This window comes from Chiroxiphia lanceolata, chromosome 10 (genome assembly GCF_009829145.1).
Source record: "Chiroxiphia lanceolata isolate bChiLan1 chromosome 10, bChiLan1.pri, whole genome shotgun sequence".
Taxonomy (NCBI): domain Eukaryota; kingdom Metazoa; phylum Chordata; class Aves; order Passeriformes; family Pipridae; genus Chiroxiphia; species Chiroxiphia lanceolata.
In genome coordinates this window covers 18,116,713-18,144,330 of record NC_045646.1, presented here as the reverse complement: position 1 = coordinate 18,144,330, position 27,618 = coordinate 18,116,713, and the positions used below count along the sequence as shown (strand labels likewise).

Here is a 27,618-nt window from a genome sequence, read left to right as displayed (position 1 = left end):
AAGACACTAGTAAGGCCTCTCCCCTGGTACCAGATATATCTCATCATGCAGTGGCTCTCTGCCTGCTCTATAGCAGATTCAGCAAAGTTGTTGATTTGTCCATGTTCATGTCATTTCAGTGGTTTGTTTGTTTGGAAAACTGCAGTTCTGATGTTTGTATTTATAACTAACAACCCACAGTCGCCTCAAAGGGCTCTCAGCCGAAGTAACTCCAAGTGTGATTTTCCTCAGTGAAATGTGGTTGCTGTCTGTAGAGCGATGGCAAAAGCTGTGCTTCTGTTTTGCTCCTCCAGGCCCATTCCCTCAGCTTACGAGTCAAAACAAGGCTTGTCTGGCCTGTCAGGATTGCAAACTCAGGCTGACATCTGAAAACTGTGCTGTGTTCTCCCAGCATCATCATCCACCCCCAGTTGTGGAACTTGTACTTCACTCTTAGCTGTGTTGATGCTGGAGGCAAAATTATCCACCGTCATGACAGTGACACCCGTTGTTGTTAAAGGAAATGCCTTCAGCACAAGGCGCTATTTTCAGCTTTCTCAAAAATTATCCTTTATATTCTCATCTTTCACGCTTATCCTCAGCCCAGGGGTGATTTTGTTCCCTTGTGAAAATGTAGCTGAATGCTGACCAGCTATTAGTGAGATATTCTGGCCCTGGATGAGGCAGTTTTACTAGATAAAGCTTTAAAAACCTTTTTTTTGGAACTGGGCAGTTTGTAAATAGCTTCTTTTAAACACTCTCAGAATGCTACTTGTCTAGTCTTTTGGAGTGACGTTGATTACACTGGTTTTAAAGAAAGCTGTCTTTCTGAATGTCAGGAAATCTCTATGGGCCACATGAAGTGTGGGACAGTTCTTGATTTTTTTTTTTTAGTTGTTATGTTTTGGTTTTTTTTTTTCTAAAGCAAACCTTTCAAGGAGCCAAATCCTGAGTATTTTTTTTTCCCATCAGAAGTAATGGGAGGTAGGTCTCAGGAAAAGGGGATTAGAACATTGTTCCATAAAGGGAACAGAAGAGGGATTGCTTTGAGCAAGTGTAAACAAGTTGTCCTGTGAGCAGTAGAAATGATAAAACAAGGTTTCTACAGATGTTTATGTTTTCACATTACTAGGCATTTTCCTCTGCAATAGTCAGTCTTCTGCCCTCAGTTCGCTCCTCAAATCCTCCATCTTCTCTCTGGTCCAAACACCTCTCTCTGATGTGCTGCAATCCTTCCTACAATCTTCTATTTCATCCTGGAAGTATCTCTGTTTCCCTGTTCCTGGTCCCCCATAACCATGCTGCTGTATCCTGCAGCCGTGCCTGTATCTGTTTGGTACTGGATAGGCAAGAGGTGGAACTGCCAGCAGCCCACCTGGAAATAAATGTGTGCTGAGTGGGGTCATCAGGAAGCTCAAGTTGTGTCTCTGTTATTTCACTGCCATTTCTCCTTGCGGGACTGCAAGTCTGGAGAAACCTCTGCTCCCATGATGACTGTGGTTAGAATTTGCCAGTTGGTTCAAAAATCAGTTGAGGAGAGGTGGTAAAGGCAGTTTAATTAGATTGATCATTATCTTCCTAAGAAAACATCCAAAAGCCATTAGTGAGTTTTCTTTGTGTCCTAAACCTACAGGCTACAAAGATGGTGAGGGGTCTAGCAGGGAAGCCCTGTGAGGAGCGGCTGAGATCACTTGGTCTGTTCAACCTGGAGAAGAGGAGACTGAGGGGAGAGCTCGTGGTCTTCAACATCCTCATGAGGGGAAATGGAGGGACAGACACTGATCTCTTCTCTGTGGTGACCAGTAATAGGACCCAAGGGAGTGGCATGAGGCTGTGCCAGGGAAGGTTTGGGCTGGACATAAGAAAAGGTTTTTCACACAGAGCGTGGTTGAGAACTGGAACAGGATCCCTAGAGAAGTGGTCACAGCACCAAGTATAACAGAGTTCAAGAAGTGTTTAGACAATGCTAACAAACACATGGTGTGATTTTGGGATTGTCCTGTGCAGGGCCAGGAGTTGGACTTTGATGATCCTTGTGGGTCCCTTCCAACTCAGCATATTCTCTGGTTCTATGAAACAGGACCTGAAATGTTTCATTCCAGAAATCAGTCTATATTAGGAACATAACTCCCACAAATCCCTTCACTTCCCACAGCAAAAAAAGGGTCACAGACTTCCATTATGAGCTCTTGTAGCACTTGTAATTGCTCATGTTGATTCCAAGACATGGACAAGGCATATCAAAATTAACAATAAGTAGAAATCCCCCGCTCCTTTTTTTTCCCTCTCTATTAAGTTTAGAGTAAGTTTGATTAAAAAAACCTCAGTCATCCTCAATTTTTATCAGCTGGACATGGATATCCTCTCTGAGGCACACTTCCACTAGCCTAAGTGTGTGCCTGAAGAGGAATTAGGGAGAAGCTGGCTGCAAATGGTTAGTTCTATTTTAATACTTAGGAAGTATTATAATGACATAAGTATGCAGGCAGATCAGATAAATATTGACTTGTGGTTGACAAAGAGATGTTTTAAAATACCTATTGAGTGCTGGCCCTGGTCATGCACTTTCATTCCTGCTTTCCTGCTTTCCGCTGTGTCTCTGGATGATGTCCTATCCCACTGGCATCAGCTGCAGGTGGCACCAGCAGGGCTGTAATTTTGCTCTTCAAATTAACATGCTAAAACCCTTGTACATGCTGTCATATAGGTAGACAAAATAAGAATGGAATAGTTATGAGGACAGTTTTTTTAATGCAATGAAAACAACCATGAAGGGAGTATGGACTGAATGCATCCAGCTCTATTGAAGTCAGTCTATGTAGAAGGAATTAAGCAATATGAATGCAATTTTTAATTGAAATTCCATGCTTGTGGAAGTTTCACAGGTCCAAGACACAGGAAAAAGAACGGAAAAGTTTCCCAGATACTTATGTGTGCACCTAGTAAATTATACAACCATTAAAAAAACAAATCCAGAAGCAAATAATGAATAATTCCCTCAAGAAACAGTACAAACATATAACCCAGTGGGAGTGGGCAGCCTCCCTCCTCAGTCTGTGTGAACTGGTTCTGCAGAGAGCTGAGCTGCAGCCCTGTCATCAGGGACAGGGAGGAGTGTGTGCATGCACAGCAATGAGGAAAGCACTGAAACGTGATGGCACCTGGAGCTGTGGTTGGGCAAACCCCTAATGATAGAAGGCTGCATTGTGAGAAGATAAGAGAAAATGAATCACACAAACAATTAGATAAGATCTATGGAGTCTGCCCTGGAGTGTGGATGGTGGTGATGGAGAGCTGTCCCTGGGACTCCTCACAGAGGCCATGTGGCCCTCGGCCGTGGGCTGGCCTGGTGGGTGGTGAGGGGACTCTGCCATCTCGAGAGCACAGACACTCACAGGGCCTGGGTGACCATCTCCCACAGGCAGCCCAGACAGTGGCACAGAGGCAAACTGACTTGCTATAAAGTGTAAGAGCATTCCTTTGGTTTCCAAGGGCTCTGGAAAGAAAAGCCTTGATGCAATCTTGGATAATTTGGTGTATTTGAGAGAAAAAAAAAAAAGGTAACAAACTTGAAATGAGTCTACATCGAGCAAATGATGATTGTGCAATCCTTGTACAAAAAAAAATCCTTGTTCTAAAAAAAACAAAAAAATAAAAAATGCACTTACAGAACTAAGGTCCTTAATGTATCAACAGCAAGAATTAGCAAGTTTCACCTGTGGCAAGGTTTGCAACCCCAGAGATTGAGAAGCATCTTCCAAGCATCTTCCTCTCTTTCTGTGGGAAACTTCATAGCTGTATTTAAGGGAGGAAATACTTAGAGATGTATCCTTACAGGTGTGTGTGTACATGTGATGTATACAATATAGATGTGCAAATATTTGAGAGAAGAAATGAAAGCTGACTCCAACACAGGACCAAATGAAACCAGGGACAACCCAGAGTACATTTTACACCTAAGGGGTGAATTGACAGGAAATGAGCTCACATGGCCTGGCATCCACATTTCCCAAAGATCTCGATGTGATTCAGGGCATTCTGTCTTTAGGTTAGGAAAGCAGCCGTGCTTATCTCGAGGCAGATTACGTTCTTTTGTTTTTTGGTGTTTCTTTTTTTTTTTTTTTTACCAGGGTCATCACGGCAGGGAAAACTCCAAAGACGAGGAAGGCTCTGAAATTCCGGGTGGGAATCCGCGGGGTGGGAGCCGGGGGGGTAGGGAAGCGCACGGCCCGGCCGGCAAGGGGCGCTCCCGGGCGGGGCCCCGCACCTGTGCGGGGCGGGGTGGGGCGGGGCGAGGCGGGGCTGGCGCACCTGTGCGGGGCGGGGCGGGCGCACCTGCCCGCGGTCCCGCGGCCGGCGGGGCGCGCTGGGGCCGCGCTGCGCGGAGGCTGCCGGCAGCATGGCCCGCCTGCTGGGCACCCTGCGCAGCTCCCAGCCCGTGGCGCGCTTCCAGCGCTCCTGCGGGCTCTTCCCCGCCGGCGAGGAGGGCGGCGGCAGCGACCCCGCGGACGGGTCCCGGGACGGCGGCGCCTGCAATGGGGCGGCCGCGCTGCGCTGCCGAGCGGCCGCCGGGCGCGGCCCCCCCGGCGGGGTGAGGAGCGGCCCCGGCCCGCAGGTGAGTGCTGGGGGGCCCGGCCGTGACTCAGCACAGCCGTGCGCGCAGGGGCACCCCGGGAGGGTCCCCCCGCATCCGACCGCCTGCCCGGGCTGGGGACCGGGAGGAGGGATGGAGGGGCCGGGCTGCGAGCGGGCGCCGGGGAGCGCTGTGCGGTGCCGCAGCCCGGCTGCATCCCGGCCCCGCCGGGGAGGCAGCTTTGGCTTCTCCGCTCATCCCCATCGCTGGCGCCCCCGAAATGAGGCGGTCGGTGCGAGCGGGACTTGCCTGCTGAGGGGCCTGGAGGAGCCCTGTCCCGTCACCCCGGGGTGCGGGTTTTCCGGCGGGCAGCGGCCGGGAAGGAGTAGTTCTGTTCCCCGCGGGTCTCTCCGTCCGGGGTGCACCTGCCGCGGTGCTGCGCTGTCCCCGCACCGGGTGCCCGCAGCCGGCCCCGCTGCCGCCCGGGACTGGCGGTGAGCGGCTCATCTCTGTTCGTCGCAGCCGGGGTGCCGGTGGAGACAGGCTGAGCTCCCTGCGCTTCCCGCTGGCCGGGCAGGTCGCGGCGTTTCTCGGCACGGTCTGTAATTCCCTTGTGTATCAGAAGGGAACAGGGAAGGGCATGATGCAACCCATGTGTACAGGTCGGACGACCTGCTTTTTCTCTTACAGTAATGACTTCATTAGTAGATCGCTTTGTGGTGCCTTTTGGAAAGCAGGTGTGATAATGGGCTTCCAAACTCTACCTGCAAAATAAACACGGACCAGCCGTGAATGCTGCAACTCTACCACTCCTTCCCTGTTTTGCATCCAGTGCCCGGATTCCTGTTTCAAGTATCTAAAACTCTTCATCAGCTGCTGCTTGACTCTTTGTCAATTAGAAGATGTAGTTCTTCAGTCTGTTAATTTCTGAACTACAGTAAGATCTATTTGGGTAAAATATGCAGATATTTCACAAGAAGTTTTGTTATCTCTGCTTTCTTTTGAACAGTGACGTAGTTAATGTAGCAGTGTTGATACTAAAATACTGTCCAAGTTAATGCTCCATGAATGCAGCTGTTCACCTTGAGCAACTGTTTTGGCTTTCACAAAGTAAGGCACAACTACCTGTATATGAAGGGTGAATGTGTCCTGAGTGAGACCACATGAAACTTGGAGATAGAAGCAGAAGGGTTTGTTTCCATAGAATTAGGACACTAACTTCTGAAACATGTGAAATTTGGGTTCACATGGAGATGGGAGTAATGGTTTGAATAGTGTTTCTTTCAGTGAGGTCCTAGAATTATAAAGATAGACTCTCTCTGCTCCTTTTTTTGAAACTGGAAATGGAAAATCCATTTTTACAAGGAGGGCCTTGTCCAACCTGCCAGGAGATGAAAAAAGTGAATTTGGATCTCCCCCGTGCCAACTCCCAGGCCCACTGCTCTGTTGCTAAATGAACTGGGGTTGCCCTGATGTATCTGCAAATAAATAGTTTTAGGAGTTTCATACACGTAGCAAATTCCTTGGCCGTAAGTTCTCTATGGACAGTGGTATTTTCTTGCCGTTAGCTGCAGGTGTTTGTAGAAAGGTGCTTAAGTGCTGCCCCTGCATCATCTCCTGCTGACTTGGAGTGGCTCTATGCTCATCTATCCCTTCCTGAAACTTGGGAGTTTTAAAGTTTGTGTCATCAGGACAAGTGGTTTCTGTGAGGTAGTAACTCTCACACTGCTTTGTTCTTGCTGCCACAATGCAGTAGTTAAAGGTTTTCAGGTTTTCCTGTGTAAATTCTTGTGTAATCTGTGGGTTATATCTGTGAAAACAGAGTATATTGCATGCAGTGAAGATGTGAATGGCTGACTGGATGCTGGGGTTGCCACAGCCCCATCTCTCCAGGGCATTCCCCCTTTCTTCAGTGCCAGCTCTCAGGCCCCTGCATCTGACATGGGCTGGACTGTGTGCCAGGGTGTTCCAGCTGGAGAGACTCTGGGAAAAGGGAGTTGAGGGCCTGTAGCTGGTGGTGGTTTGGGAGGACATGGACACACCTGGTAGGGATGTATGTCATACTGGATGGAGAGAAAAGAGGATCCCTCAGGAGGGTAAAGAGACAGGACAGCTCGTCATCTGGGAGAAGGAGGACTTTAATTACCTGCATACATCTGTTGCCAGGAGGGCTGCTCACGATTCATGAGTGTCTTTTATGTATAACCTGTTAAAAATAAAAGGCCAGCAAGGCCTGATTACAGTTGCTGTATTCCTGAATCTTTGGAAGTCAGTCCTGTCTGCCCCACAGGAGTTGCCATGAGATGATGAGACAAGGAATGAAATGCTTAGATGTGACATCCACGGATACATATTAATTATTGAATTAGTTGAATTACTTAAATATTGAATTAGTTGCCTAGCCCATGTTCTTGATGTTCCCTGGTTACCAGATCATTTAGAAACACTTTTTAATACCTCAGATGAAAACTCTGGTATTTGTGGATGATACAGAACGGTGCTAGTCCAAGATGCTAACTGGATTTATGACCTGGTTTGGACTGCATATTGAACCCATGGGCTTTTAGTGGAAAAACTGTCTGTTTTTATTGCTACAGCAGACAAGACAGTAACTTCTTGTAATTATCCTGTCTCTAGCTAATACTACTTTCTTTTCTGTGCTCCTTTCTATTATTAGCTTGTTTCACAAGGAATTTATTTCTGAAACTGCTTGAAAGGTATCTTTTCCTGATGCTCTGTATAAAGTCCTCAAGTTGTGTACTTCAAAACACTGACTTGCTTTCTGAGGATTTCTCTGGTGTTCTGTGAGTGGTCAAATAAATGCTAGATATGTTTAAAAAGTGGAGCTCTGCTTATCTCTAATCTCCTGATGGACTTTTGCTCCTGAAATTAATAGCCTGAATGAAAGGGAGCAAAGGAAAAAAATAATCATCTATTCAAAGTTCTCTGTAGAGATTTGTTTGTCTTTCTCCACTCTTCCTTTCCCAGATGCTTTATCATCTCTTGAGATCTTTCTTTCTGCCTTTGAAAGAGTACAGTTCATGTTTACTCTGTAGTTATACCTTAACTGCCAGAACTGCTCCGAACTGGCACAATGTTTACAAACTGCCTGATGACGTTTAGTGATTGTATGGTTCTTGCTCATGCTGTAGGTGAGGAGGATAATAACCAGGATAACAGCAAGGTGGTGGTAACAGAAATGGAAAAGGTGGGTAAAAACTGCCCATCCAGCTCAGGTGTATTGCAGTTCCCAAAAATTGTAGTCAATTACTGGCAAGATGTAGATGACAACACTGCTTTTGCTGTGGTGGCATGGCTGGTAACTTGAAGCATGCTTGTTCTAGGGCTAGAGTCAAGCTCTCTCTTCTGTGGTGTTCCCTTGCAATAGATTTTTACATCAGCCTCAGTCTTTCTTTTCTTTTTTAATCATCTTGCAGGCTTACTTGGTTTCATGTTGTTTCCCTTTTCGTGCAGCAGTAAGTTGGTGGTAGCTGGGGTAGGTCCAGCAGATGAGACAAACTCCTGTGAAAAATGCCCATGAGCACTGTTAGGAGAACTGGCAGCAAGGCATTCCTGCCTCAAGTGCTAGCACTTTGTCCTTCTAGAGAATGCAGCTGAACTTTTGGAAGTTCCTCAGTTTGGAGCTGCAGCTGGAGAAACATGAGATCCAGTTTCTTATTTCAATGAGCACAAGGCTCACGTTCCCCAACGTTGTTCCCATGCTCTGGTACTCCATGTTCAATCTCCCCTACCTGGTGTGGCTGCTGAGGGAGCTTGCCTGTCTTGCATGTGTCTGATTTTTGGTTTAAGGTTTAAGCAGGCACTAAGGGATGATGTTATTCTGTATGAGTGAGATGGTTTCATTGGATGGTTTTGGCCAGCCCTCTGAGTGACGGTCCTTTGGAAGATGACAGTACAGTCACATCCAAGATTCAAGTAGTGTGTGGCAACCCTGTGAAAATCTGTTAGCCCTGGGTTTGCCACTCCTCAGTGAGAACCCCAGTGTACCCTGCAGAGAACAGACAGCAAAGCCAGACGTGTCATTTGTTACCATCTCACCTTCAGGATCTTGCTGCAGAAACGCCTGATGCTGACAGAAGTTTGTGAAGCTTCACTGATTGCAGTAGGTATCCTGTGTGGTGGCTGTGTGGTGCCAGCTGCTGAGAGAGCTGCTGCTGGCCAGGTGGGTGCCAGTGCAGGTGGTGTGTGAGGGGCTGTGCCGGCAGCCCGAGTCCTTACACCCATGATGATGAGCTTCATGACTCAGTGCTTCCTGGCTCACAGCCTCACTCATCTTTTTTGGAGGCCATTGGACCTCGTAATGAGGAGCTGTCAGGATCCTAGGATTAATTCCAGTTCTTGGAGGTGAGCCACTTACTGCTCTATAATTCTGCTGAATGTCTTAGGCCATTAGTTCAGATATCAACCAGAAGAATAAAAGTTCATCTGCTGTCATTGTTCTCCTTTACAGCTCTGGAGAACAGGAGTAGGTTTAACAGATGAGAAGCTGGAGAAAATTTGTTGTCTCTGGAAAATTCCTTTGAACAGCCAGTTCTTTCACTTTACCTTGTGTATATGCTCTGCAGGGAATGTTTATGGGTCATCTGGACAGTGGAAGGTGACTATTGACTGCCAGGGCAAGTAAATCTGAGGTCTAGAATGTATGGGTAGCATTGTCTAAACCATGAGAGTTTTATTTTAAATGGCTATTCACTTTCCTGCTTTATAGGGCTTCATATCAGTTCAATTTGGTTAGCATCTGCTACTTATTCAAGGTAAACTGCTATTGGTTTAGATATAGAGGCATTTAAATGCTTTAATATGGAGCTGCATTGCTGATTTATTGCTATTTTATTACTATATTTGGAAATATTTATTACTAAATGTAAAAATAAAAATAAAAATGTTTAATTCTTCCTTTTGAAGACAATTGGCAGCTGCAAACTGGATTCTGGCACACAGGAAGCTGAGTGGTTACTCTATAACCCCAGGCCAGGTTGTTATCCCCTTTGTAGCTCACTTCAGAGGACTGATTTATAAATACTTATGTTAACCAGTTTAATGAGGTGTATTGCCTTCAGTGTTTCCCATTCCAATTTCCTCTTGTAAAGAGAGAGCACCGAGATACTTTATTTTACAGAAGGCAGTGTCAGACACCTCAGTCGTGCCACAAGAGCAAATATTGAGTGTTTGCAGGGAAGGGGCTCAGAGGAGTTGGCAGTGAGGAGCCTGTTCTCTGAAAAATATAAGGCCTATCCACCAGGATGTATGGCATGAAGGAGAGAAGAGAGTAAGCAAAATAGTATATGAAAGGTCTAGGAAGGAGGAGGGGGGTCCTTATAGAAGGGCAGCTGTGATGCCCTTCACCTGGACCTATGAAGTGCCAGGGTGAATATTGAACTGGCACAGACTGAAGCATTAAGCCTTGCAAACACCTGCCAAGTAGTGCCAACAGTGCTATGCTGGCACTGCTGGCTCATGGAGGCTGCTGGAGTGCTGAGGGGGCTTCAGCCACAGAGTCACTTGTTCAGCAGGGTAGGAGATCCAGGCCTTGAAGCAGCAGAAGAAATCCTTGAAACTGCACTTGATGGCAACATGAGGTTACATGTTGGTCTCCCTGTGTGTTTCTCCATTGGAAACAGAACTGACACTGGCATGGCCTGCACTTATTGCAAGTGAACTGAGAACATCTTATCTACAGCTCTCCTCCCCAGGGGCGGGCTGGCTGCTGAGGTGTCCTCCAATATGCCTCTCCACAGCCACAGCTGCAATTTGAACACATATCCCTTCCCTCTTACAGTGGTCTGAGAACATCTGGCTGGGAATTGCATATTTGTGATGATACTTAGCCCTAAGTACTACCTTAGGAAACTGCTCTTTGACTTGAAACCTCGAGCTCTCTGCAGGGGAAGCAGTCACTTCCCCCTGTGGTGCCTGATTATAAGAGATTAAAAAAATAATAGTTTAGTTTTCTGAAAATGGTAAATGTTTCTCTGCCCATTTATCTTCCAGAAACCTTACTGCTCCATGCCTCTCAGGATAGACCTCTGCTGTGGAACCAATCTTTGTGCAAAAGTAACTGACTGCATTCTTGGTGCTGCTGGGTAGAAATATGTGACTAATCTGTGGTGTCAGACTTCCAGGATATGTTTAATTTCTGAAACAAAATCTTAAGATGCGAACAAGCTTTTTGCTCTGAGAAGAAACATAAAAGTGAAGTGCTGGTTCTCCATGGTCACTGGCCATTCACACATGTTTCTGTTGAGTTAGGTCAGGTTAAGCTTCTGTTGAGGAGCTCCCATCAGCTGGGAGCTCCTCAAACCTGATGTGCTGGGGGAAAAGTAATAGAGGGGCTTCCCATTCCTCCTCCCCTATATCTCTGAGAACACCCTGGCTATTTAGCAGCCATGCAGGTTCTAGTAATGCTCTGACTCATGTGTTTTTGGCAGGAAGTCAAAACTAAGAGGTGGTGGTGCTTGCAGGGAGCTGGTGTGTAGGCAGGGTGGCCATCTAATGCTGTGCAGATTGAAAACTGCTGTTTTGTGACACATCCTTCTTCTGTCCAAAAACAGTTTTAGTAACACTCTGCCTTTGCAGAGATGAAGTACAGTTATGTTTCAGAGGAATGTGATATCTGCTTTGAAGTTGGAATGCCCATCTTTCTGAACTGCCTGTAATTTTCTTTCTCTGGCTTTTAACTCATGTGTTTTCCTCCCTCTGTCCACAGACACAAATGCTACCTAGCCCTTAAAATAACTTCCTCAGACATTTCCAGGTGTGGACCCTATGTTGCACCTCTCAAAATTGCAGTCTAATTCTCGTAAATTAAAATGCAATTAAATAAACCTGTTCTTCCACTGTAAAACAGGGAGGAAGGAAACCTTTTCCTTCTGCCCTTCCCCCTCCTGGCTCCCTTTTGCCCTGTTGTTTTGATATTGCACAAATTGGCCAGTTCTTCCTGGAATGTGGGAGGATGCTGAAGTGCATGGGAAGCTCACCCATCACTTCTGCCGTGGCCCTTGAAACCATGTCAATCTGCCCAACCTCTGACTGGCAAAGCAGGGCTGAGGGGATGCAGGAGGTGAACTCATTGAGAAGGAGATGCACATAGCCCCACCTACGCTGTTGTTGTGCAGCTTTCTTGGCAGGAAACTGCTGCCAACACATATCAGTGATTAAAAACAAAAGAGTAAGAACTGGACATTGGGGAAGTCACTTGAGCAACTGGAATGGCCGTGAGAGGACCAACTTACCATAAGGAGCATGCAAGGAAGCAAACACAAAGGCCTTACCCTCTGTGTCAGGGAGGTGTGTATAGGTGTGTGCTCAAAACTCTGGAGATCATGGTGGAAGGTAGACCTTTTTGGGTTCCTCAAAATTATACCAGAAGAAAAGGAGGGAAGCATGATTCTGATCTCATGAGACCACTGTGTGGAAAAGATCAGAACACCTCGCCTTTTTACTAGCAACTGGTAAAAGCTCCAAAGTATATGAGCTAGCAGGTTTGAGGGTTGGACTAGATGACCTTTAAAGGTCCCTTCCAACCCAAACTGTTCTATGATTCCCTGAATCATGGTTGTCAACTCTCCAGGTATCGGCTAAGAAAGGAATATATGAAGCTGCATGGCTTGCAAGTTTGAGTGCCACAATGGACACCTTTTGATGGAAAACAATGAGAGCCTCTTCAGAATAGGTTTCGTATCTATGTGGAAATAACTAGATGGAAATTTGATTGTGAGAGACATGCTGCTTGTGAGATGAATTTAGGAGAAACTGTAGTCAGGCTGGAGGATGAGAACAGAAATCAAATACTCTTGTCAAGCTGAAGGTGTGTTTGAAAATCGACTTCTGTTCAATAGGTGCAGATACTTAGTGAAGAAGCAGTTGTAATAAATACTCAACTGCAGAATGGAAAACAGTAGACTTGGTAGTGATTTCATGGAGGAAAAGAAGTGGGTAGAGGAGATCACAGGTTGGGCATGGTTCAATGGTGGCATGCCTCTGAAAACCACCCTCAAAATGAATGAAATTCTGCAGGACTGTTTCTTCAGCATTACTGCACCATGTCTGATGTTTGGGCTCTGAAATTCAAGACAGGCATGTTAAGTGCTGCGTCTGGAAAATGCTAAGTATCTTCTGGAAGAATTACCAGGTGATTAAGCAGTGGAAGAGAGGACAGTTATGTCCTTTCTGAATGCTTGTGTAACCTTCTCCTGTGTAAGCTTTAAGAGAGGGGAAACAACTTTTTCCTTGTCTGCAGCAGATAATAAAATAGTCATAGGTTTAAATTTCAGTAAGAAAGTTTCAGGCTAGGTGTCAGGAGAGCAAAACACTTGGAGATTGCCTGGAGAAGCAATGGAGCCTCCACCACTTGTGTCAGTAAGGACAGGTCAGACAAATTTTAGACGAACTTCCATCAGAGTGATGGGAGTGTAAGCTGTCCGTCCTTGGTGGACAAGCTGGACTAGGCTTGGGTTAGGTTGTCTTTTAGGAAACCCAAGGCTGTCCTTCCAGTGACTGCAGGCATGGTCCTTCATAAGCAATCTCACTCTTGTAACCATGCCCCTATGCATCTGAAAGATTTATGGGGTTTTCTTTGTTTCTTTAAGAAGGCTTTCTTTTAGAAAGACAACGTAATCAATTTTTTCCTTCACTGATTCTTCCTATTAACTGCCTGAACAAATGCTCTGTCAACTCTAATCTTATGTTATTCCCTTTACATTTAAATTACTTGGCAGATTCTGTTACTTCTATGTGTTCTTCCAACTGAATGAAGGAGGCTAATAGTGTTACCTCAAAAACATGGTACAGAAATAAAACCTATAATTCAGTCTACCTCCCAAGTACTAATTGGAGTGGAAGGAGTTATAATCTGAAGTTTAAAAAATTAAATCTTCACACATAAACTGAGGTATTTTAACTGTGTGCTGGGTGTGTGTTGATTGTGCAGGTGTGTGTATCTCTCTCAGCTACCCCATCCTTTACTGCAGACTGAAGGGGAAACTTCAGATGAAGATGTACTGATGTCAAATGTGGTGAATGGTGTGAGAGATTGATTGGGTGACCATTGTGCCCAGTGGAACAGTTGGAAGACCTGGATGCTCATGTCCTCTTTACTACTTGACTGATTTCAGGCTTTGGTCTGGCAAAGTATAGCCCCTTTCAGCCTGACAGCTTCCAGCCAGCCCTGGTGCCATTTGCAGCACTGCTCTGTTACGGTACCTTTGCTGAGAGCTTTAGGTAATGGCCTTTTTTAGTGCTTTGAATGAATTAAGAAATGTTACTGGGATTCTGTCTGGTTTTTAGGCTCCCCACTTGTTTTTTGCCTGAGATGACTGAAAGTGCTCTGTGACTCTGGCTTGAAGCTCATGTGTTGTTACTTCTCATGCACAGCAATTGTCTTTGCTTCTGCATCAGCTGATGGTCCCAGATCACATGTCCCTGTAATTGCTGGGAGCTGGACGTTGCCCCTCTGTGTACTACTCAACAAGCACTTGCTGCAAACAGCAGAACTGGACTGAACTTTATGGCATTGTCTTGTGATTTCTGTTTGTCTCAGTCTCCACATTTCTGAGGTTTCATTAGCTCTAGGTGTCCCTCCTTCAACAAGAGCAGTATGTAGACTGCACAACTATTGCTTGCTGGCTGCCTCACATTCTTTAGAGGGTAAAAAATTAATTACTCGTTTAAAAGTGGTTGAACAGAGTGGGAAGCTGCACATATGTATGAGTTTGGTTAGGTGCGTTTTTCATGCCTTGGGGCTTCCTGTGCTATTGCCCTCCCCACCACTGTCTCCCTGACATCTTTGCAATTCCTTCCATCTCTCTGTAACCCTCCTTTGCTGGCTCCTCCCTCACCTCACCATGGGTGCTCTGCCACCAGCCCCTCCCTGTGAGGGTTGAGGGACCACATCAGGATCTCCCACTGGGGCACAGAGCCTGTCTCATGGCCACCCTGTTCTTTCCTCTTGGAGCACAGAGTCCCAGTGTTGCTGCTCCCAGGGAAGGTGAATGCATAGGTCCTGGAGTGTTACTGAGTGCTCTCAGCTGCTTGTTGGATCTTCAGGAAACTCTGAATGTGTTTGACATTGAGATGGATGGAAGAGCTGAAGCTTTTGATAATCATGGTTTTTGCTTTTTCTTATTTTCCAAAATCTAATCACCAATATCTAATTTTTTTGTTGTGATTTGATAGGTTCTTTTATTAACTGTTAGTAAACATAGAAGCTGATGTAAGACTGACTGTTTCTACAGAAGACTGGAGCACAGAATGTTTTTTCCCACTGCTTATACTCCAGACAGCACTGCCCTTTGGGGCTCAATTGTCTGATTTATACTTTCTCTGTGTGCAGCAACATCTAGATTAGAATTTTTGGCTTTTCCCCTTGTTCCTGGTTTCTGGTGGCTTCTCTAAATTTTGTACCTTTTTTTTTTTTTTTTTACTGCCATAAAAAAATCACTTAGATGATAAATATTGCAATGCATTAACTACGGACTTTAGAGGGAAATCGCTGATCTTCTGCAAGGCAATTCTGTTGGAAGGGGAAGCAAGGGACTTCAAGAACTTCAAATAAACATGTACATCTTCTAAAAGATCCAAAGTAATTGAGAGCTGAGAACAGAGTGTTGGTTAATTGTATCTCTGGGTCAGACTCTGAGCCTTAGAAGTCTGATGCTGCAAAGCTTGTCTCTAGAGACAGGGCAAGATAAGCCAGGGCCTGTTTAGATCTCTGACAAGAGATATCCCACTGGAATTGCAGGAGTAGTATCTTTACACAGCTACTATTTTTTTGTCTTATGGGGTTATACCTCTGCCTAAAAATACATGTTATGTTAGTGGTGCAGCTGCTGTTCTCTCAGCTTTGAAGGCTAAATGTTACATATGCACATCCTTTTCAAATGATGGATTCCTCCTATGCTGTGTCATTGTCTGTTATTGTATCTCCAGAGTCACCATGGTGTTGGTTTGCCCCGCTCTGCTGGCCCTGTCATTACTGCTCTGTAGGAATGCTTTGGGGATGCTCCCATGCTCCAGGGAGGTTGGGTGGGTGCTGTGGCACAGGGTTTGCACTCAAGGGCACTGAGATAAGGCAGCGCCTGGTGTGGGTGACCCACTCAAGTGCAGAGACTGCCAAAGTGGGATGACCTACAATAGCCATTTTCCATGACAATACTTCAGGTGAGTAGTTAATTTACAGAGACTCACCATTCATGAGAGTTTCTTATATCCTGAGCAGTCAAGGATTTTAAAAAATAGATACTTTACAGTTGATGAGAAGAGTAATTTGTGGGAAATTACGTGTCTTCTGCATCTGCAAATGTCATGGCTTATAGCATCTTCCTTCTGAAATACTCTAAAATTCTGATTTTATATACAGCCTTAATTACTGCCCATTAAAACCCCTCTGGTCCAGACCAAATAGCAGTGGAGATGCATGAAAGGGCTGACTCACTGAAAGGGCTTCAGGGATTGTGAAAGGCATCAGGTCACTTCAGTACATTAAGAATAACCAAGTCTAAAGATCAGAGCTACTTAAAATTAAGAGATTGAATAAACTTCTGAGAATGTTAGAATATGCTAAATGTTCACATGAATAATTGCAATCACTTTTCCTGCACTGGGATTAGAATGAGAATAAAAAGGGAAGACACTTCACAAAGCACAGCAGTCTTTGCTTTCTGCAGGAATAGTGTGTATTAATAGTGAATGTGAGCTAACTGCTGTCTGAAGGTGCATGGAGCAGGTTTGCTGTACTTGCAATGCTTTAGGATCACAATGAGTGCAAACATCAATTTTTTATTGCCATGCACTACCAAACATCAAGTGGTGATACCGTGCATGTCTGTTGTAGCTGTTAGCACTGTGGGTCACAGACAGACTCTGTTTGTCCCCTGCCACACACTGGCTGTGCACAACTGCTGGTGTAGAGTTAAAAAAAAAGTGTTAAAAACCCAAGCAAACAAAAAATCCTAAACGGGTGTGTGAAGGGGGTGATTTCTGATAGGAAAGGAGAAAGGAAAAACAAAGGTTTTAAAAATCACGTGGAAGGACTTGGCCCTACCCTCTACCTGGAAATATTTTTTTAACTCCAGATTTCTTTTAGAACCTGAAAAACTATTCCCCACAAAACAGCTATTGGAGTTGGAAAATTTTATCCCTCATTTCATGAGATTCTGAGTATAAAAGCATTACCTTAGGGATAAATCTGATAATCTTGAGCTAAAGCACACAAGCACATCATTCCTAATACCTTGGAGGATTGATGCTTAATTGAGGAGTTAGTGATGCCAGAAGAGGGCTTTTTGTGGGACCATGTTAAGTGTCACCAAATATGGTTTCAGAATCTCAGACAGAAGCAGCATTGGAGTGCTAATTGCACTTGGGGTGTTTTCTAAGTGGCAGATGAGACTACAGACACTCAGACTGATTGCTCTGTCATTTGGCCAGCCCCAGCATACTGCTGTGTTATCCTAGAGGGATTCCAGTAAATCCTCTGTGACCTCTGCTACTGATAGATGGGGGAACACTCCTCTGACCCCGGCGTTTCAGACTCATCTTTTCTGTTTATTGACACAAAAATCAATTTAAGTTGTGTTTTTTCTATGATAGGTGAATGGATGCAACTTCTTTCCATCTTGCTTTTGTTGTGTCCATGCAGTTTGCCTCATCTCTGCATTAAAAGCAGATGAAATGATTGAAACTTCTAATGGCTTTTACAATGAGTCACAATTGTATATCTAGACTCCTTAGATGATTTTTACATTTTCTCACTAGCACATAGGATGAGAGTTTCTCTCTGGTTAATGAGTTACACAGACCACTCTGAGTATAACAGTGTTCCTATTAGAAGAGTTTTGCTAGCTTATGTCAAAGCTGTATCTTAACTTAGTGTGTCCATGCTGAAACCTTTGTGATTCCTTCTTAGTTCTCATCTTTAGGAAGGTCTGTCATCTCATATTTACATAGGCAACCTCTATATTAATTTTTGGGGGGGAGATGGAGTGAGACTAAACTGGCTCCTTTGCTCCTTCCCCAAATCAAAAATTCTCTTCATATACATTTGTGTATGTGTATATATATATCCTTTTTTTTCCTTAAGTGTACAGGTACTCCTATAAAATGTGATTGACTTGCATGTTGCTCCTGCTGACAGGGTGTGAGGGTTCTTAGTGGTGTCCTAGTCCCAAATGGCAGCAGCAAACCTTTTCTAGACACTTTGGACAAGTGAACAAAGTCACAGACTTAGCAATGAGTGCTGTTCTGTGGCTTCCCAGCCCTGGAGGGCTGCGTATCACCTTTTAGAAGAGAGAATACAAACGTGTTAGGTGGGGTACATCTTATGAAATCATCCAGCTGCCAAATCCAGAGATTGAATGAAATATCTAGCTTAATAAAATGAATAAATAAAGTGCTCAAGTGTCACTGACTGTGATGTATCTGCTGGTAATGTTTAAAGAGACAACCTGGTGGTTGTTACTTAAAAATTTCACAGAAGTGAAAATCTGGTGGTGACAGGGGCAGCTCCTCTCTGCCCACTCATGGCCTTGTTTTCCCCTGGATCTGCTCATGCAGCTGTGGCTGCTGAGCCCAGTTCCATGTAAGAGCTGTAGTTTACAGCTGTGGCATCTCAGTGTGGGGTGACACCCTGAGCATCCTGCCATGGGCAGCATGGGGTGGGAGGCAAATGGAGAGCCCAGTGTTGAGGGCAGTGCTGGGGATCCTGCTGTCAGTGGACCTGGCAGCAAATTTCTCGTAGTAGCAGGGTCAACTTTGCCTGCTATAATGAGGCAAATCCTAATTGAAGTTGTTTGCTAATTGCAGTTTATGTTTTTCATCTCAACAGTGAAAACAATGGTGGCTTTGTCTACAGATGTAAAAACTTAGCACATCAGTACTCTTTTCTGAAATACTCTTTATTACCCTCGAGGAAGGGCTGATCCCATCTCTTGAAAGTTTCTGTCAGTTTAATTAGCCTGAACAGATTTCTGCTCTGCAGGAAACGTAGTTGAGCTATCACTATAGTCTTCATTTTAGTATAAAAGTTGAACTTCATTTCTTGACACTTTTTATAACAAGTTGTTTAGTTTAAGGTCTGGGAACTGTAGCAGTTAAAGTATCTTAAATGTTTGCTGTGATTTTCTAATTCATTAAAACTTTCCAAAATTCTCCATTTCCAGGGCTGCACACAGAAGTATATTGTGAAGAACTACTTCTACTACTACTTGTTCAGGTTTTCAGCTGCTTTGGGTGAAGAGATTTTTTATATCACTTTCCTTCCATTTACCTACTGGAATATTGATCACTCCGTATCTAGAAGAATGATAATTGTTTGGTCTGTAAGTATTTCTATGATTAATTTAAATGTTGATTCTGTATCTATAACAAATGAATATTTAAGAATAACCCTTCAAACAAAAGAAGAACTGACACTATTTATACATAACTCGTGTGTTCAGGAATCAGAGGTATTGTGATGCTGAGAGAGGAGCTGGCAGGCATTAGCTGATGTAGGGTGTCTGTTCATCTCTGCCATATCTTGGATTGACTTATTTTTTTCCAGCCCAGTCACAGATTCAGCAGCTTTTGATGGATTTACATAGAACAGTTGGGAAAACACTTCCTTCCCAATGTGTCATAGTATTTTAATGATAATTTTTCATCACTTCGGGAAATCTTTCTCTTACTCTAATTTCTTCTGCATAACTTCTTCGTATAGTTCTTGCTTGATTGAAATTACTATAAACCTGATAGTAAGGGGATGTGCAGGCTGCAGTGGGATAAGCAGTAATTTGAGGGGGGGAAAATCAGATTGTCTGTTGAAGACTAAGACTAAAAGCATTGATTTTTTGTTAATACAAGAGCATTCCCAAATTAACTGGTTTCTCCATTACTTCAGCCTTCACAAGTGTGGTTTGTGGGTATCCAGAATAATGTATTCCATTCTGGCGCTGAAAAAAACAGTAGATAACCAGGCACTTCAGGCTGAGATTGGCTGTTTTGTCACTGACATTGCTCATCTTGGTATTGATCAGATCTTTGCTGCCCAAATATGACCATTTTAGAACAAGGAAGGGAGGTAAGTGAGCACCTCTGGCAGATGGCAGGACCATGGAGGTTTAGCTGTCAATTGATTTAAGAAATTGAAGTTTGGTAAAAACTTGGGTTTGATAGCTAGCTGCTTTTCTTTACAGTGAAGCTCCTCTGTGATTTGGTCAATTCTGTTTAATAGTGTTCTGTCTTTTGACCAAATAATATGATAAGAAACTATTTGAATTCCTAATACACTTCAAATACACGTGGTCTTGGAGAGAAGGCATCAGTTGCTCTGTGCCAATAACCCTAGTCAATACATTTTATAAAGAGAACATGAAAAATAACTTGCAAGTGAAATGTAGAAGTAGGTGGACACTGTATAATTAGAGCTGGGTTTTGGCCAGGAGTACACCTACTGCTTCTGGAAACATGCCACAGAAGATGAAAATTGGTAGTCACTGCCTTCTGGGTTTGCATATTGCTCAGAAAATGACTCTTTAGAGCTCCTCACATGCAGACTTGCCTTGTCTTTTTCTTGCAAGGAGTTCATCTGAGTACTGGCCAGATCTAGTCTGGTTTAAGACCTTGTCACAGTCTATAACTTCCTCGTGAGGGGAAGAGGAAGGGTAGGCACTGATCTCTTCTCTGTGGTGACCAGTGACAGGACCTGTGGGAATGGTCTGAAGTCGTGTTAGGGGAGGTTTAAGTTGGATATCAGAAAGAGGTTCTTCACCCAGAGGGTGGTTGGGCACTGAACAGGCTCCCCAGGGCAGTGGTCACAGCACCAAACTTGACAGAGTTCAAGTGTTTGGATGATACCCTGAGGCACATGGTGTGATTCTTGGGGATGGTCCTGTGCAAGGCCAGGAGTTGGACTTGATGATCCTTGTGGGTCCCTTCCAAATCAGCATATTCTGTGATTCTGTAATTAGAGTATTCAAGCATGTGATATTATGATTATTAATATTATTTTTCCAGTTACTGAGGGAGTTGTGGAGTTGTACTTTATAATGAAAAGGGGAAATTGTTTTAAATATATGGGCTTATGACAACCTGTATTTTTAAAACGTTAATTATGTGTAATTGCAAAATGACTAAAGATGTCTGTGCAGGCCGTGTGTTAATATTATGGCAAGCTCAGCTGGGTGGGTTTCTTGCTGGAGAGAAGGCTGTGAGCAGGAACTGGTATTAACAGTGCTGTAAGTGGTGCTGGTCTGTCTTACAGAATCATAGAATGGCTTGGGTTGGAAGGGACCTTAAAGATCATCTACTTCCATCCTCCCTGCCATGGGCAGGGACACCTTCCACTAGACCAGGTTGCTCAAAGCCCCATCCAACTTGGGCTTAGTCATGTATGTGACAGCACAATTGGTTTAGCTGCATGGGAAATGCCAAGGAGTCAGTGGGACAAAGCCATGGTGTCAGCTAACTGGGAGGTTCTTGGTGATAGCAGTGGAAGGACACCTGTCTGGTGACACGGTGGTGAGCAGAAGTGCAGACCCGCAGGCTCTCTGCAATCCGGAGTTTTGAAGAAATGCTTCTGAATGGATGATGATGATGTGGGGCTAAGAAGAGCTGTGTTAGATAAAAGTAAAAATCCAGGTAGCCTGATATCTCTGGCAACAGCTGCCAGATGAAGTCTGGGAAAAGCATGAAGGGGCAAGTGCAGCACCCAGGCATGTTCTGCGGAAGGCTCTTACCCATCAGGGGAAAGGAGATGGTATCAAAGGAGAGCTTTAAGGGGAAGGTAGTAGTAGTTCCCTTTAAAGGAGATGGTCAGGATGAGGAGGGGCTGTTAGTGAAGCTCTTCAGCAGAGAGCAGACCAGCAATGATCTTTGTGAGAGCTGGGTACGTTTGGAACACAGTAGGCAGGGATGGTGGTGACAGAGAGGGTGAGATCATCGGCCAGGAGAAGTGGGGCTGCCTGTGAGCACTGCAGAAACAGAAGGGTGCTGAGGGTGGTACTTTGGTTTGTGCTGTTTCCAACTTAAACCTATGAGTTTCTGCTGCAAGTTGGAAATAATGTCAGTTTGCCAGGATGAATCAGGGGAGTTTCTTCCTTTAAAAATCAAGCAGCATTAATGCTGTTTACAAAGCTTTCCTGCCATCTTATCTGTAATATTTTATGCAGAGCCAGTCACCCCCATTTGAGAAAGATGATTTCAAACTGGAGCAGGGCCAGGGATGATTAAAGAACAGACTATTTTCTGAGCAGACTGAAAACTTAGATAAGTCCCTAACAAAATGAAGTTGGAGAGAGAATGGGGCTGGCTGCAAACACCACAGGAAAGGAGCTTCTTTAAATAAAAGTACAATCACAAGAAGAAACATGCATAAGGCAGTTCCAATGGTGTCTTTCCTCTGAGGATTCACAGTACATATGCAGGCTTTACCTTTCTGGATAGATGGAGGAAATAACTGAAACTTCTGAGCAAGATGCTGGGTCAGTGCTGAAGGTACTCCGGTGTCTTTGCTTCTCTTCTCCAGAAATTTGAAGTAAAAGCTCTTGAACCTGCACAGACAAAGCTTTGAAGCCTGTGACTGTCGTGACTTCAACCAGGAAGTACAGAGATGAAAAATAGCTTCACACAAACCAGGTTCCAAATGTACTTTAAATTCACTGCACATCTCAGGTCAAGAGGTGAAAGCTCACTTCGGGTTTGTTTGTTTGTTTGTTTTTTATTTTCTGCACTTCTTCAGGTCTGAAAGCTTTATTTTGGTGTGCAATTTCAGAGGTAGAGACCTGGGGAAAAAATTAGTTACAGTTTCAGTTTGTTATTCAGCATGCCTGGAAATCTTTTTTTTCTCTTTTTTTTTTTTTTTTTCTCCAAGGGTATCCACACTTCTTTATAGCCTATAAAACTTTAATTTATGCAATATAAATAAGAGCTGGCCAGCATGGACTTTGTTGGGGCAGGTGTGGAAGCTGTTGGCATGTGACAGTGATAAGCTGCTGACTCAGGGGTAGGCGTCAGCTCTGAAGGAAGGCAGGGTTTGGGTGCCTGGTGATGCCAGGCAGGTGTTTGCCAGGCTGTGTGTGCCCCTCTGGGCTCCTTGAGCAGCACTGGGTGTAGACATTTTCAGCAAGTCTGAGAAGGTCCTGGGTCTGAGTCCATGGCAATTTAGCATCTTGCTTTTCAGAGGAACAGTTTTCTACAGATTGTCAGCACACAGTTAGGAATGATGAGCTCTGAACTCCATCTCTCAGGGTAACCAGGAGTTTCCTAACCAGCAAGAGTTTACCTGCAATTGAGATGCCACTGACATTACTGTGAGGTGCTTGAATCCCTGGACACTGCTTTGAAAACACACTTCCAAGCAAATTTTGGGTTTAACAATTCTTATGTGTTTGTTAGTTTTACTGCTTTTGCTACATTTCACCCAAACAAGCCTGGAACAGCTGATAAACATAGTCACTCAAAGGTCGAGCTCTTGAAAGCATCATGTATTACACTGCACAAGATCACGTAAAACTGTATTTGGGCTCATAAATAGCTACATAATGTCAGAATACAAAAATAAATGATCCCTAAAAGAAAATGCCATGTGGAAGTTGATAAAGTGTTGATTGAAATGGAATTTTGTAAGAGCTGGTAGCTGTACTCCACCCCTGAAGAAAGAGTGCCAGTGAGGCTTTCACAACTGAGACCAGCTGTGAATCATTTAAGGTGAAGTTTAAATTGGCAACCTTTTGTATTTCACTAAATCTACTAGGTATAACCATTTCCCAATTTTAGGTGTTAGGTGACAAACCAGATCAGTGTGACAGTACTTTTCCTGCTACCAGGAGATTGGCCCCAAATTTCCTTCTTTGAGCTCATTATGAGATAGTCAACTCCTTACAGTTTTTGTCCAAAGGCTTCTTTTAAAGACAGAGTGAATGTGCTAGGGTGTTAGTTGGTTGTTCTTCTGGAAGCACGAGATCTTGTTCTGGTTTTGTGTTTCTGAAGCCTGAATTGAGACAAAGTCCTCCCCCCTTATATACATATATATATAAGTTTCTCTAGGAAGCTGTCCATGGTGTCTCTCCTCTCTCCCTGTCTCCTGCTGACCCTTGCCATGACATGTGTGCTGTGATGCTTGTGGTGGGCTGGAGACCTGCCTCCAAGATTTGCTGCTCCCATCGTGGAGCTGGGACAACCCAAGTGTCTGAGCATCCCACCAGCTCAGTGTGACCTTGAATGTCCCATTCAACCTGACTAAACCCTTGGAAAACATGTAAAGTTCCTGTGCAGCTAGCACAAGATTGATGTACTTTCTGAAAAACAATAACCAGGCTGGAAATGGCAGATCCTTGAGTTCCCACAGCCAGCTGCCCTCTCCCATAAGGCATGTGTGCCTCAAGGAGGATCCCAGCCCTTGGCATATCTGCATGCAGGGAGCAGCCAGGGAGTTCAGGGAGGGGATGGGGAGCAGGATAAAATCAGAGGGTGGCTTAGGGCCCCCCCAGGCTGGGGGTGCCTGGGGCTCCTCTGCTCTACAGGGCTTCCTCCACATGGGCTGCTGCCAGGGCAGAAGGCCAGCAGTGCTGCTCAGTGACTTTCACAGTGTGTTTTCCTGATGCCAAACCTTAGTTCTTGGCATTGACTTGGGGGTAGGAGGAGCATCTCCACAAGAACGTTCTCTTCCTTTCCCTGCTCCTCTTTCCTCATGAACCAAGGGATGCTCAAGGGGCACAGTCACAGCTATTATCTGCTGCAGTGTTTCTCTGGTCACTTAAGCTTTCGCTGGGGGATGCTGAGAACAGAAGCTCTGAATGGTGCAGCCTGGGTGCTTGGTTTAATTCCTGTATGGTAAATGAAAGTCATGCCTGCCTTGGCAACCACATACAGTTTTGCTTCTGCTTGACTAATCTGCAAATGCCAGTTTATTAATAGTGCATCCTTCTTTTTTCCCCTGATGTGCTTGGTCACTCTTATCAGTGCATAATGTTATGGAAAAAAACCCAAAACAACATCATTTTCAAACTGTGAGTGAGTTTCCTTTCTGAGAAGATGACATATGCTACTGCAGGCCAGGGTTTCTAGAGCCAGGTTATAGAGTTTCTGTTTTGGAGCCAAAACAGCAGATTCAAAGTCAGGCTGCCACACGGTGAGTCTCGGGGAAGACGTCGCCAATGCTTTTTGACCCCATGTCTCCTCTTGAATTTCATCTTGTCCTTTTAGTAGATCAATAGCATAGATAGGAGAGCTGTAAAATCAGAAGTTGAAAATAAACATGTTCTGGTTTCTCTTTGTTAGCTGAAATATTACAGAATAAAAAAGAGTTGCTCCTCCTGACCTTCACATGCCTGTGGGAGGCTCAGGTGTGTCCAGCCCTGTGTGGAGGCCGTGGCAGGGGAAGGGTGATGGAGGATGTCCGATGTCCAGACACAGCACACCTGCAGCACTGAGCCTGTTTCCTTAATCCTGCCAGACTCAGGGTCTGGGCAGCTGCCATAGGAATGTTCCACAGGGGAAATCGTGCCCTGAGGCACTGGTGCTGTGCCTCTGCATGCAGAACTGGCTTGGCTGTGTGTCTGTATGCCCTCTTGTGCATCTGCACTGTGGTGGTAAATCTGCTTGCAGTGCTCTTGCTTCCTGCCACGGGAGTGCTGCCTGCAGCAACTGAGAGAGGAGTGAGGGAGAACCACTGCAAATGTCAGACAACATCTGCAGGTGAGAAAAACCTCTTCTTAGATGATTGACTCAATACCAGAGGTATGCAAATGTCTAGGAGACAGATCACATTATGGGACTAAAATGTTCAGAGGGAAGGGAGCAGTCTCTTACCCCAGAGAGAAGTCTTGCAGATGTTGAAACAAATGAATTGGCATCTGGACCTGTGTGGATGCTAATGCCTCAAGTTTAATTCTATGATTGTTCAGTAAAGCAAGATCTGTTAAAATTACAAAAGTAGATTCATCTTGTTTACCGTGATGTAAAGGCCCAGGTGAGGATATATTTTTGGAGACAGACCATATATATGACTCAGAGCAAATTAAGAGGAAGCTCTCAGAAAAAGACTACAGAGGCTGTCGTGCTGCTATAGCAACTGCCAATTGCCTTTGTGTAGTAAAATGTAATGCTGTTGACCCAAAGTGGCAATAAAGCTTTGCCTTTACTTCACCTGATACCCTGGCTTACTGTAAATGATTGCTATTGCCCTTGCACAGCACAGGCCACCCCAGCTGTACTGGTAGGCACCAGGGAGGGAAGTCTTGATTTTAAGTTGCTTACAGTATTAATAAAAAATAATTTTGAGTGGGGAACAAGTAAGAAGTCCTTACCCAGGTATTTTTTTTTTAACTGATGCTTACATTTTTTGTAAGGATTTAACTTGGGAGACTTCAGAGTCATTTTCATTGCATTCAGAAGGCATGGATGTGTATGAGAAAAGAGCAGTAAATTCACAGGATCCAAAACTGAATAATAGTGTCTATGGGCTTGGATTTAGACAAAAGCACTGGTGTGTCCAGCTTGCTGCTCTGGCCCATGTGTTCAGCCTGTGTGGTTATAGATGCAAGACCCTTGGGAGGGACGGCAGCTCAGGCACAGTCTGTGCCACATCACATTCCCAGCTGAACGGGAATGACTGAACTGGTGTGGTAGCACCTGGCAGTGCAGAAACAGAGGAGGCTTGTTCACTTCTGTTCAGATTAGGGCACTTGTACTCTGGGTTTCAAGCATGGCTCAGTTAGCCGGGTTGCTTACTGCTTCGCTGCGGAGCAGAGTGAGATGCAGATAACACATTCCCGTGCAGTGCTGAGCAGGAGTCCTTGGGAGGAAAAGCCTGCCCTGGGCTCTCCCTCTGCCTGTGAGTGCAGCTCACAGATTCAGCCAATGAATGGAGTGCCTGGTTTGTGCTGCACTAAGGCAGGAGCTGTGCAGCCTGAGGCCAGGGTCTCCTGGGAAGATGGCAGAGGATAGCCCCATGGTGACAGGCTGTGCCCCTGTGGCTTTGGAGGAAGGGACTGAGGGGATGTACTTTACTTCCCACAGCTGGTGCTGCCATGCCCCTGTAAAGTGACCCTCCAAATGTTAGGGAGCTGACATAACTTCCTGAGGGTCCCTACCATGTCAATGCTATGGGAGCAACTTTTCCTTGTGTGTACATTCACACACCTCAGTATAGACAGGAAGGTGGCATTTCCCTGCTATGCATTGTGCATGATGGTTGCCAGTGACCCCTCCACCACACCTCTGCTCCCAGGTCACGGTCCTGCTTTTGCTATCATTTGTTTAATAAGGACTCACGCTGTAGCTCTTGTCTCAACCATAGCTTGTAGGACTGGAAAATGCAGAGGGAAAGCAGGGTCCCTGAGTGTCCCTTAACAGGGGTTCCTGTGGGAAAGTATGGTGAGGGTCTTGGGACAAGGGCTCCTTGTGCAAACCTATCTGATGTTCAAGAACATTGCTTCTTTCTGCCCAGGTTTGGGGCCTGGTTTTGGGTACTTTTCCCTTGTCCATCCTTGAGCTTCAGCTCCCCCCCCCTCCCTGCCAGCCTTAGCAGTGCCCCTTTTTCACCCATACATCATTAAAACTCGGGTTATTTAAAAGAGCCTGTGCTAGAAATAAACACAGAAGAACAGCACTGAGAGCTGTAATACAGCACTCTAGGCAGGCAAAACATGTCAGCAATGCAAGGAAGAAGCAAACAGAACAATTAAGCATGGAGGCATTACTTGCTTCAAGGTTTTGCTCTCTGCCATGCCTACAAGAGAGCAAACAGCACCTGCTTGCTCTGTGGTCAAGGGCCTGTTCCCTCTTCTCCCCAGTGTTCAGCCTTGGGCTTGGAGACCCCTTGGGTGGAAATGTACACGGGAACAGAAAAACTTTTGGAATGGGTTTTACTTAAATCTTAGATGAGCGTGGTTTGAGTCTGGCTCCTCCAGCTGGTGTGAGCAGCATGTGGGGTGCAGGCAAAGCAGAGCAACACCTGTGCTGGGTGGCCTTTAGACACAAGCACTTGCCATGTTTCGCCTCTCGGGGAAGCCTGCCAGTTCAGCTGGTGGGGGATGTTTTACTGCGCCCACAACTGCTGCTTCTGCCAA

The 27,618-nt window shown here is 45.0% G+C and overlaps 1 protein-coding gene across 1 annotated transcript in view; it reads left to right on the top strand.

Moving 5' to 3' along the window:
* Positions 1-4,378: 4,378 nt before the first annotated feature.
* The window catches only part of SGPP2 (sphingosine-1-phosphate phosphatase 2), a 34,768-nt gene continuing 11,528 nt past the window's right edge, over positions 4,379-27,618 (top strand). Inside the window, exons 1-2 of the mRNA XM_032698488.1 lie at positions 4,379-4,594; positions 18,730-18,888. Of these exons, the coding sequence (XP_032554379.1) occupies positions 4,379-4,594; positions 18,730-18,888 (375 nt within the window). The remainder of the gene's footprint in view (positions 4,595-18,729; positions 18,889-27,618) is intronic.